An 11,538-nucleotide genomic window follows, 5' to 3' on the forward strand; every position below is an offset into this window, starting at 1 on the left:
TGTGTCCAGCTCTCCATAACTCCATTTGGGGTTTTCTTGGCAGAGATACTAGAATGGTTTGCCATTTCCTTCTCCAGCTTATTTTACAGATGAGGAAACTGAGGCAAACAGGGTGAAGGAACCTGCCCAGGGTCACACAACTAGTTAGTGTCTGCAGTTGGATTTGAACTCAGGTCTTCCTGACTCTAGGCCCAGTACTCTATTCACTGCACCACGTAGCAGCCTTTTCCCCAATATATTCCCAACTTAAAAAAAAAAGTTTCATTGATTCGTTTCCTTTCCATCTCTCCTTCCTGTTTCCCTGTATTAACTAGTGCAGTGATAGCCTGCCACATGAAGTATCCATCTTCCTGGTACTTTTAGAACAAGATCTCTCTCTTTTTCATGTGAGGCAATTGGGGTTAAGTGACTTGCCCAGAGTCACGCAGCTAGTGAGTGTTATGTGTCTGAGGCGGAACTGGAACTCAGGGCCTCCTGACTCCAGGGCGGGTGCTCTATCCACTGCGCCACCTAGCTACCCCAGGATGAGATCTCAGTGGGGACTGTATTAGCCCTTGTGTTTCAAAGAAACATGAAAATAAGTATTAAAAAGAGACTTAGATATTTCGAGAAAACTGAATGATGGGACTGTGTTTTAAGAATTGAGAATTCAAAAGGGGAAATGATAGTTAAAAGGAATTGACTGGGATCTTTCTCAAAACGGTTACATTGTAAATACTTATTTATGACGTCACTTTGTTGCCAGTTGTACTGTTAATAAACAGTGTAGGCAGTATCCTTGAAGTTTGTTTAAGTCTAAGAAATTCTGGAGTTTGATATATAGAGAAAATGAGCCAACGCAATCATAGGATTGTAGATTTCAAGCTGAAAGTGACCTTATAGGTGTTCAAGTCCAAACCTCTTGTCTTACAGATGAGTAAACACAGGTTCAGAGAAGTTAAATGACTCAGAGGAAATGAAGTTTCTTTACTTTGTCAAATAAATAATATATAACAGTTTATCAAACTGTTAAAAATTGTACTTAATAAACTGTGATGGAATCTCACAGCTAACTAGCTAGTGAGAGCCGCCATGTTGAGTAATTAACATGAAAATATCCCATACACCCCGATTAACCTTACAAACTGGGATGAGAATAAATAAGAAAAGTGTACTAGTAGCACGTGAAGAGAAATGTGCTTGTCCCATCTAGGCTGTATGTGAAGGCTGACCCTAAAACCTGATATAGGGGCAGCTAGGTGGAATAGTAGATAGTACTCTGGCCTTGGAGTCAGGAGGACCTAAGTTCAAATACAGCCTCAGACACTTGAAACTTACTAGCTGTGTGATCCTGGGCAAGTCACTTAACCCCAACTGCCTCACAAAAAAGAAGAAAAAAAAAAGAAAAACCTTAAGGAGGTTAGGTGGCACAGTGGATAGAGCACTGCCCTGGAGTCAGGAGAATGTGAGTTCAAATCCAACCTCATATACTTGATACTTACTAGTGTGTGACCCTGGGCAAGTCACTTAACCCCATTGCCTAGCAAAACAAAACAAAACAAAACAAAACAAAAATAACTATATTATGGGGGCAGCTAGATGGCGCAGTGGATAGAGCACAGGTTCTGGATTCAGAAAGACTTGAGTTCAAATCTGGCCTCAGACACTTGACACTAGATGTGTGACCTTGGGCAAGTCACTTCACCCTATTGCCTAGCAAAACAAATGAAAAACCTGATATAAATATACCTGATTTTTTTTTTATCCCTTTTGCTTCTATGATAATGAGTTATGCACTATATATATAGTCAAATGTGCATGTGTGATCTACTCTATTATGCCATGTTCAATGTGCCTGGGGGAGGGAACGGCAGCTGAAATGCAGCGGGGTCGTGGCAGACCACTTACAAAGACACACTCAGAACTTGGACAAATTCCACTATTAAACCCTTTTCACAGAAATAAAGACAAATAATTGGAGAGATATTGGCTATTCATTGTTGGACTATGCAATAGAGTGATGACACTGTCAGAATTAATTTACAGATTTAATACCATACCAATCAAACTACCAATGGACATACCAAAAAAAAAATGAAATTCCTGAAGCAACGTGAAACAAAAACATGTAGCTCAACTAAGGTTTTTGACTTATCAAACGGAATAACAATGTTACTGATGGCACCCCCCTGGAAGAAGATCTGTCTTCTCAGAACATGAATGTATCTACCTCTTGCGGTTAGGGGATTCTCTTAATTTGGTTTCAGATAACCTAACGGCACAACTTCTCTTGATTTGGCTATTAAAAGGATATTCTTTCTTGACTTAAATCAGCGATATATTGCTGATCGAGTATACTCTCTCGATTGATTTAGCTACCGGGAATTAAGATCTTTCCTTTAATTGACTAAATCTTCTGTTCGGGAGAATGGAGGCAAAGGATACCAGCCTAAGGCTATTGTAATACTATTCACTCTTTGCTTTTATAACTGCTGTTGGCTTCTATCATGAATGGGATGGTCTTTCTGGGAGGCTGCCATATTGCAAGTGGCCACCAGAGGGCACTTAGCTCACAAGTACCAAGGCTTCTTTCCCTACCCGTGACTTCGTTGGATGGTAGTTTTGCCGCTCTGCTGCTGGACAGGCCATCTAGTTCAACCCCATTATTTTACAGATAAGGAAACTGAGGCCTGTGGGTTAAATGACTTACTCAAGGTCACACAGGTAGTAAATGACAGAAATGGGATTTGAAATCAGGCTTCAGACCCCATTGCTGGCAGATGAGATAAGCAGAGTGGATTATCCCTCAAGAGGTGGGTCCAAAATCAGTCTAGGGGATGAGATGAAATGACACCCAGAATATGGTCATATGGTGCCGAGGTTCTCCATTAAGTCTCTCAGAAGCTCTAATCCCATCTGGGCTCCCTTCTCTCAGTTCTCAGTCTGATGCTATCACAGAACACAGGGGCTTTCCCTGTTGTGATCATTTGGGTAATTATGTATTGAGCAAAAGCCAAAGAGAAATAGATTGTGTGCCTTCATGGAGCCATCAGCCACTAGTCACCTCCAAAACCTTCTCCCCCAATTGCATCCCCAAATTCAGATGTGGCTGGATGAATGCCACCAACAGGCACCAGCAGTTTATGGCAAAGGGATGAGAGAAGGGCTAAACACAGCTCATCTCAGACCATGGGCATCTCAGGACACAGACAGAGACAGGACCATGGACAAGGGAGGGAAAGTGTGTAAGACAGAGAGGAGAACCATTCTCCCTTCCAACCTAGCAGCTCAAAGTGATTCCAAAAGCAGGCAGGCTGGGCTGCTACGAGTCTTGTTATCCTCCAGCTCCCAGTCCGTTCCAGCTTCTTTCCTCTGTGATGGGCTCCTGATGTTTTCAGGATTCTGTGGGTACAGACCTATCCATGGCTCTTTTTCACTTTCCATGTGGTTCTTCCCATGTCCCACCTGAGTCTCTTGCATCAACAGCAGGAGCTGTCGCAGTCATGCCCCAGGAACTCTCTCTCTTTCTGAAACAGTGCATGGCAGGCAGGGTAAGCAGAGGAGAAGGAGGAAGGGTGCCAACATAGACATCACAAAGTATGGAACATATTCCCCAGTCTCCTTACGTGGGACTTCTGCTCAGTTGCAAGAGATGAGGGGAGAAGGACTATCCCCCAGGGAGAGCCCGAGGGCTACCTTGTGCTAGGATCATGAGACACTCTTCTGCCATTCTATCATTATCAGGTGCTAATTAGGTCCACAGTGGATAGAGCACCAGGCTCTATGTAGATGGAAAGACCTGAGTTCAAGTCCAGCTTCTGACACTTACAAGCTGTGTGACTCTGGACAAGTCACTTAACCTCTAACTTGCCCATGGTCCTAAAATCTGTTTTCCTGACCCCAACTCTGATACGCTCTCTACCATACTTTGTATTCCAGATGCCAGCTGGAGGGTGGTCCTTCTCTCACAAAGGGGTGTCCGTTATGTGGGTGCCAGATGTCAGGAAGAACAAAGGGAGAAGATTAGGAAAAGGAGAAAGGGAAGGGGAAGAGAGTTGGGAGAATGGGGGAAAATGTTGTCACCTGAAAGGGGATAGAAAGAAAAATAGGGAAGAGATGATAGATAGGAAGGAGACAAGTCCCAAGGCCATGGAAGTGCAATAGCTGCACAGCCTATGGCCCTAAAACCAAATCTGCCGGTGTCAAAGGCCTGGGGAGGAAGGATCTTTGCGTGCTCATTGATGACGCCTCACTGCAAGGAGATCAAACTAGTCTCTTAGCAGTTTAGTTACTGTTGTCATTTGTCCTTTGTACTTGAAGAGGGCCGAAATGATGTCACTATGTTGGGGGTCAAAGTACAGTGTGTCCACCTGGGGCTGATGACCAGCTCAGGAGGCTATACCGGAGGTCAGCCACAAAACAGTCTGTTGGAACGTTTAGGATGGAGATGTCTCTAGATTTGTGCATCCCATGTTTCTTTGGAGCTGCTGTGACTCTGATTTGCTCATGATGCACAGCGCCTTCTTTGCTGTGGGCGTGCCATGCTGGGTGGCCCTGTGCCAGTGTCTCCCATATCCCACAACCACTCCCAAAGTTCTTCAGAGACACCTTGAAAGTGTCCTTGTACCACTTCTTCTGACCGCCATGTAAGTATTTGCCTTGTGTGGGTTCTCTGTAAAATAATCTTTCAGGTAAACGTTTGGCATCTGGACAACATGGCCAGCCCATTGGAATTGCGCCTTCTGAAGTAATTTGAATGCTGGGAAGTTCAGGTCAAGAAAGGACCTCAGTGCCTGGTACCTTATCTTGCCAAGTCATCTGCAGAATCTTCCTAAGACAATTCAAATGGAAGCGGTTCAATTTTGGAATTGAAATTCAATTACGGAATATGGCATGAGCGGCAGTTTGGTAATAGCTTGGGCATCGTATAGCCTATACCTCTCAGCCTTTCCAGGGCTAAAGTATCAGGAGGGTGTGGGCTAGAGCAGGCAGCTCAGCTGGTAGGATCTGGGAAGCAGCAAAATAGAAGGGACAGTGGCAGAACTGAGGAGAGAGCACATGTCAATGCTTTGATGACAGGATGGCTCGGAGGATGGAGTCCCTCCTGAAGCTGTGGCAGTCCAACCCTTTGGAGCAGATGAGGCAGCTCATCCTGGACCCATAGCTGTGATAGGGTCAGCCAGAGGCACTGCAAATCCTCCAAGTGGGCAGGATGGGCGAGGCCCAAGTAGTGGCTGGTCTCCATAGCTCAGAGGCTCTGTCTCCTAGGGAGCAGTCCTGCTCACTTTGTGCTTCTCACTCTGTTCTTGGCACTGACTTTCTATGACCACATTCATGGGACCTCTGGTCCCTGGTTCTGTTTTCTTTCCTTTTTGGACTCTGTGAGATGCTGGAATGCTTGGCAATGGCTCTCGGTTGTCCGGGGACAAGAGACCACAGGGCTGCTGGTAGCAATTCTTCAGTGAAGGTCTGGTGAAGGTTACTATCTGCACAGCTGCCACCACAGATTACTTACCAGTAATAAATAGATTGGCGATCACGGCCTGGAAAGACCCTAGGTGGCAGTTCTTGTATCACAATACCTGGCAACAAGTGACCATGTATAACTGCATCATCGGTGGTCTGGGGGACATAGTGAGTCTGAGCTGGCTGGCCAGGCAGCAAGTGAAGCTGGAGCAGGCTGCCCTGGCCTTGGCCTTCCAAGGAACTGCCCTGCTCCTGCTCTCCCACACTGAGGGCAAGGATGTCCTGGAAGCCCGTGCCCACCTTCTGCTGGTGTTGCCCATCATGCTGATTGCTCTGGTACTGACCTTGAACTCTGGTTCCCTGACCAGCCTGTGATTTGGGTGTTCAAGGTCTGGATGCCTGGGATCCCAGACACAGAAGGGTGGAGTCAAGCCTAGAGTGGGTGGCAGCCAGGAGGCTGCCAGGCGGGTGCTTTGGGGAGAGGGCCTTACTGTATTTTATGGGGGACTGTAGCCATGCATTTGGAATCAGATGGAGTCAGTTTGGATAGCGGCTTTGTGATGCTGGGCCAGTAACTTCCTTTCTCTGAATGAAGAAGCAACTGCTGTGGTTCAGGAACTGTGCTAGGTGCTAGGCAGACTCCACTCTGCTCTAGGGCTATCCTGGTAGCAGCTGTCCATTTCCTTAGTAGCCTACTGCATACGTTCCAAGCTGAGGGGTTCGTCTTCCAATGTTATCTCTGATCATTTTTGTACTGTCTATAGATTTTCTTAGCAAAGATACTGGTGGGGTTTCCGTTTCCTTTTCCAGTTTTGTCAGAACTCTGCACCAAGACTTGTCTTGGGTGACCCTGCATGGCATGCCTCCTGCTTTCACTGTGCCACACAAGCCCCTCTGCCACAATAAGACAGCGATCCAGGAGGGGGTCTTTCACCCAGAACCACCGGAAGCTGTTGTACAAGAGCCAAGGTTCCTTTGCTCCTAAAGAAGGCAGAGGCTTGGTGACCATTTGTTGGGTCTGTTACAGCAAGGATTCTCTTGGAGTATGGGCTGGTCTCCACAGCTGCAGATTCAACTTTTTCTCTTTGTAACTGTCCCTCCTTGCACTAAGTTCTACCCTATGGGTCCAAGTAGAAGAAAGTGAATCTCATCTCCAGGACCTTCCCTGTCAAAATACTTGAATGAATGTCAAAGTTAAAATGAATGAAGGAAAATATGAAAAGGCTTTTATTATGTTCTTTTCATTTTCCAGGAATGATGCTAAAGTGCTGAAGAAACTGATAGAAATAAGCAAGGTAGTCCTTGCCCTCAGGGAGCTTACTTTCTAACAGAGAAAGATGACACACATCAGGAAGGGGTGCTTCAGACAGATGAATGATTGACATATCCTGACGAGGAATGGTGGTCCTGATCTGAATTGTGTTCTCTGAGCCAGAGTTGGAAAGTGGGCCCAGAGGGTGGTTGCTACCTGTCACAGTATAAGAAGGAGAAGGAAGTGGTATGGAGGGCTTGAGACTCCTTGGTGTGACAAGATGAAATGGTCACCTATCAGAGCCCAGGGCCATGGGCTGGGCCCTTCACTTCTGGATGCAAGTAGAGGCTTGGAGATGGCTGTGAAATGGCACTGAGGGCTTGACACTCACTAAGAAAAGATGAAACGCTCACTTGTTAGAGCCCAAGGCTACAGGGGAAGGACTGTCAATTCCAGAAGGAGGTGGAATGATCATACTCCTGCTAAGACAGGACCACATCATAAAGTTAAAGGGCCCTGGACCCTATGGCCAATTAGCCAATGGATTTCTGATGCTAATGTAATGGGGATTGACCGATCAGAGCCCAGTCTTGGGAGCATGGGCATGTTTGGTGAGCCTGTTTGTTGGAACACACAACACAAGGCCTTGTTCTCTACTTTGGAGCGTGTGCAGGTAGGCATTCTACGGCTGCTTCTGGTCTGCTTCCTTGGTGCTTTTTTGATTGGCTGCTGACTCAGAAATGAGTGTGCATACAAAAGATTCCCATGGAGGCAACTCTGCCTCTTTCCTGCCTGGCTGCATTTGAGTCAGAAGCTGTAAGTGAGATTGCTGCAAGCCTCCAGGTGGGCAGAGCATCTGTGTCCTGCTCTCCCCTTCCCTTCCCCCAGGTTGACAGAAATCCATGAGCACATGGCTCTGCTCTTGCTTCTGTCCCCATCTTTCCTGTCCTAAGTGTTAGAAACGGAATGGACCAGTCTGGGACCGTGTGAGCTTCAAAGGTCACGAGAGAACCAGAGGTTTGTCAACTGGAGTCCATACCAGAGTCTGAGGGCAGCCAGGGCCAATAAGAAAGGTGGCATAAAGTGGCCTCCTCGACTCGACCCAGCAACAGTGACAAGAGGCTGGTTCCTGCAAGTAAAGGAGAAACCCTGTCCATCAGCTGTGCCAACTTTGGAAAAGAATTTGGCACATCAAATGTTTTCAGTCTGAGTCAGTCTCCCCAGGGACCAAGGAGGTCTAGGGTAGAGTGTGTCCCTGGTTCAGGGGGATTATGTTTATACTTCAGTTCTTAGTCAATATCCCTTTGGTAAAACCTAGTTGATGTTAATCTGTACCATGATATGGGAGTACCAATCAATGGTATTGATGATATTGAGGAGACATTTACTGGGCGATTGGCATCATGGACCCCACTAGAATGGGGGCTGTGATCTGATAGTGGTAGAAAGTCTTCCTAACTCTTTAGGTGCATCCCTAGAGCTGACGCAGGCAGAGAGCCCTCTGGGAACCCAACTCAACCGTGTGAATGTGAGTTGGGATAAGGATCTCCCAAGTCCAAAAGGCTACAATTGTAATAATACCTGGAATATTTGTAGGGCTTGAAAGTTTGCAACGTCCTTTCTAAACATTCCGTCATTTGAGCCTTTTAATGACAAGGTAGGCTGTAAGGCACTATTATTTTCATTTCAAAGATGAAGAAACAGGATTAGAGAGATCCTGTGTGCTTGAGGTTAAGACCTTGTCCAAGATCACCCAGTTAGCAGCTAGCCCAAGAAGGAGTGAAATTGCTGATCTTGCCTTCAAGCCCCGCTCCATTCACTTTGCTTACAGTCTGCTGTGCTGTGAGGACTGCATGCTGCCCTAACGCTACACAGGCTGCTATGGGCACTGGTCAGCGAGTGCCACATGCGGGGGAGAAACGAGGGAGAACAGAGGAGCTTGGAGAAAGAAAATGTGAGAGGAATCAGAGGAACAATGAGCATGTGAGCTCTCCAAAGGGGGGAGAAGGAAGACTGATTGGTTCAAAAGGAAACTACAGCCAAGCAACGACTCTCGGTCTGACAGGTGCTGACAGGAGGGAAGACAAGGGCGCCAGACCCGGTGGGTGAGTTTTGTGCTGTGAGATGGTAACCGCTGATTGCAGATCTTATCAGAGTCTCGGTTCTTTTCGGTGCTGTACGTGGAGGTGCACCAACTCTTTTAGGAACTCCAGGTCAACTCCTTCCTCTCTCTCCAGGGCTAGAGGCGCAGGATGGTAGAGACTAGAGCAGGCAGCTTAGCTGGCAGCATCTTGGAAGGTGGAGAGGAGTCAGGGCCCTTGGCAGGACTGAGGGAGGAGCTCCTGTCAATGCCTGGTGAGGGACATGCCTCGGAGGATGGATTCCTCCTCTGAGCTCTTCTAGTCCCTCCCTTGGGAGCAGCCCAAGAAGGTGTGGAGGCCACTTGGAGGTATATGCACTGAGTGGGCAGGCTCTTTCTCCCTCTGACACAGCCAGCTTCTCCTTCTGAACAGTCGCTTAGAATTTGTTCTCCTCGCCTTTGTCCTTGGCTTTGGGGCCTCCATGACTGACTTTGCCGGCCATCTGTTCCCTGGATTGCTTCTGTTTTTCTCTGGACTCTACTATGCCATGCTGGTATCATTGGCCATCTTGAGGGGGCAGCGGCTCCTGGTTTCACCACTTCCTCCCCGGGATAAGAGAGCAAGGGGTTGGCTGCAGAAGCTCCCCATTGAGGGTTTGATCAAGGTTGCTGTCTGCATCCCTGGCATGGCAGGTGCTTTGTTCTATCCATTAGGCTCGAACAGGCTTGCTATTATAGACTGGGAAGACCCTGAGAGGAAATTCTTGTATCACAACACCTGGCAACATGTGACCATATACAGCTTCCTTCTCATCAGTGGTCTGGTGGACATAGTGAGTCAGAGCTGGCTGGCCAGGCAGCAGGTGAGGCTGGAGCAGGCTGCCCTGGCCTTGGCCTTCCAAGGAACTGCCCTGCTCCTGCTCTCCCACACTGAGGGCAAGAATGTCCTGGAGGCCCGTGCCCACTTTCTGCTGGTGTTGCCCATCATGCTGATTGCTCAAGTGCTGACTATTGAACTCTGGCTCCCTGACCAGCCTGTGCTTTGGGTGTTCAAGGTCTGGATGCTTCTCCTGTCTGGCTCATGGTTTGTCCACCTGGGGAGCATAATCTTTCTTCCAATTACTGGCCATCCTTGGAGGGCAGATAAACCTGGAGATGTCATGTTCCTCACAACCTTCTTCTGCTGGCACCTGATCCTGGATGCTCTGCTGATGGCTGGCGTCTATGGGCTCTGCAGTCTCTGGCAACATCGGTACCCACCTCAGCAGGGGGCAAAGAGTACTAAGTACCAGCTGTGCCCCACAGATCCCACCACTGAGGAGCTAAAGAAGCTGCTGGTTGAGATGAATCAGGAGAGTGGTAGGATCTAGGGTGTGAGATAGTTATGTGCTGTGCCTTTTCCCCATCAGGGATTCAGTATTCCTGGCATATTCACTTGGTACAGAGTGTGGCAGAGAACCTTTCTCCAGCCTAGAAGGATGTTTTTTCTTCAATAAAAAGGACAGCCATGATTCAGACTTCTTGCTTTGCCTGTCTTTATGTGAGTGCAATTTCTTGACTCTTTCATGTAGATTTCTGAAAACAGGGTGACCAAGGAGGAGGGGTCCTCTGACAGCCTGAGCTGTTTGGCCAGAGGGAGTCTCAGTGTGGTAGAGAAGGTGGCAGGGATGGCTTCCCCAAGGCAGAGGAAGACAGGCTCCAAAGCCCAGCTCTCCCACTTTACTGCCTGTGTGACCTTGGGTAAGTCACTTAGTTTCTCTAAGACCCAGTATCTTCAGCTTTAAAATGGAGCTTACCCTCATAGGACCTACTGCTCAGGGTGGATGAGAGGCTCAAATGAGGTGACTTGCGTAGAGTGCTTTGCAGATGTCAAAGCCCCATGGAAGAGTGTACTATCATCACTATGGATTGATGGGCACAAGTGGGGGCTGGTGCTCTGGGGCCCCTGTGTAGCTATTTCCAACAGAAAGAAAGGGGAGTGCAGTCCCTGGGGGTTGGCACACCAGGGAGGTGAGAAATTTTTCCCCTTGGCAGCATTAACATGATGAGCAATTGTCTATCTTTATAGTCAAGATGTGCAAGAGAATCACCTCTCTATCTGATGAATGACATCCCCTTGACCAGCCACCTCTTCCCCTGAGTCCCTTTCTCTTAGAGGTCTGCCCATCTGCTGGCCTCCACAACCTAAGCATTCCCTGGCTTGCCCATGTTCTGTCCTGGCAGCAGTTGTCCATTTCCTTCCTGGGTCCACTCTGCTCTAGTGCCATCCTGGCAGCAGCCGTCCATTTCCTTCCTGGGACAAGACCACAAGGATGGCTGCAACTCCCTATCTATGGTTAGCATCCTAGGTGCTTTCTGTCTTTTTTTTTTTCTGTCTTTTTCTTTTTTTTTAGTTTTCAACATTCACTTTTATGAGATTTTGAGTTCTAAATTTTCCCCTTCCCTGCCCTTCCCCCTTCCCAAGAGAGCATGCAATCTGATATAGGCTATACATGTATGATCATATTAACATATTATATGTAATACACATGTATTAATTATATTAGTATTTCAACATTAGTCATGTTGTGAAAGAAGAATCAGAACCTGGGGAAAAGACCGTGAGAAAGAAAAACCAAAAAGAGAAAATAGTATGCTTCGATCTGCAATCACTCCATGTTTTTTCTCTGGATGTGGGTTAACATTTTTCCATCATGAGTTTTTTGGAATTGTCTTAGATCCTTGCATTGCTGAGAAGAGCTAAGTCTATCAAAGTTGGTCA

General features: G+C 47.3%; 1 protein-coding gene across 1 annotated transcript; it reads left to right on the plus strand.

The window, feature by feature from the left end:
• The first annotated feature begins 9,259 nt into the window (after positions 1-9,259).
• On the plus strand, positions 9,260-10,193 carry LOC110221246 (transmembrane epididymal protein 1A-like). The gene has a single exon (XM_021005680.1). It carries the CDS (start codon positions 9,260-9,262, stop codon positions 10,145-10,147), a length of 888 nt encoding a protein of 295 aa, XP_020861339.1. The 3' UTR covers positions 10,148-10,193.
• Positions 10,194-11,538: the final 1,345 nt, after the last annotated feature.

This window comes from Phascolarctos cinereus, unplaced genomic scaffold (genome assembly GCF_003287225.1).
Source record: "Phascolarctos cinereus isolate Bilbo 61053 unplaced genomic scaffold, phaCin_HiC Scaffold_5;HRSCAF=322, whole genome shotgun sequence".
NCBI classification, from domain to species: domain Eukaryota; kingdom Metazoa; phylum Chordata; class Mammalia; order Diprotodontia; family Phascolarctidae; genus Phascolarctos; species Phascolarctos cinereus.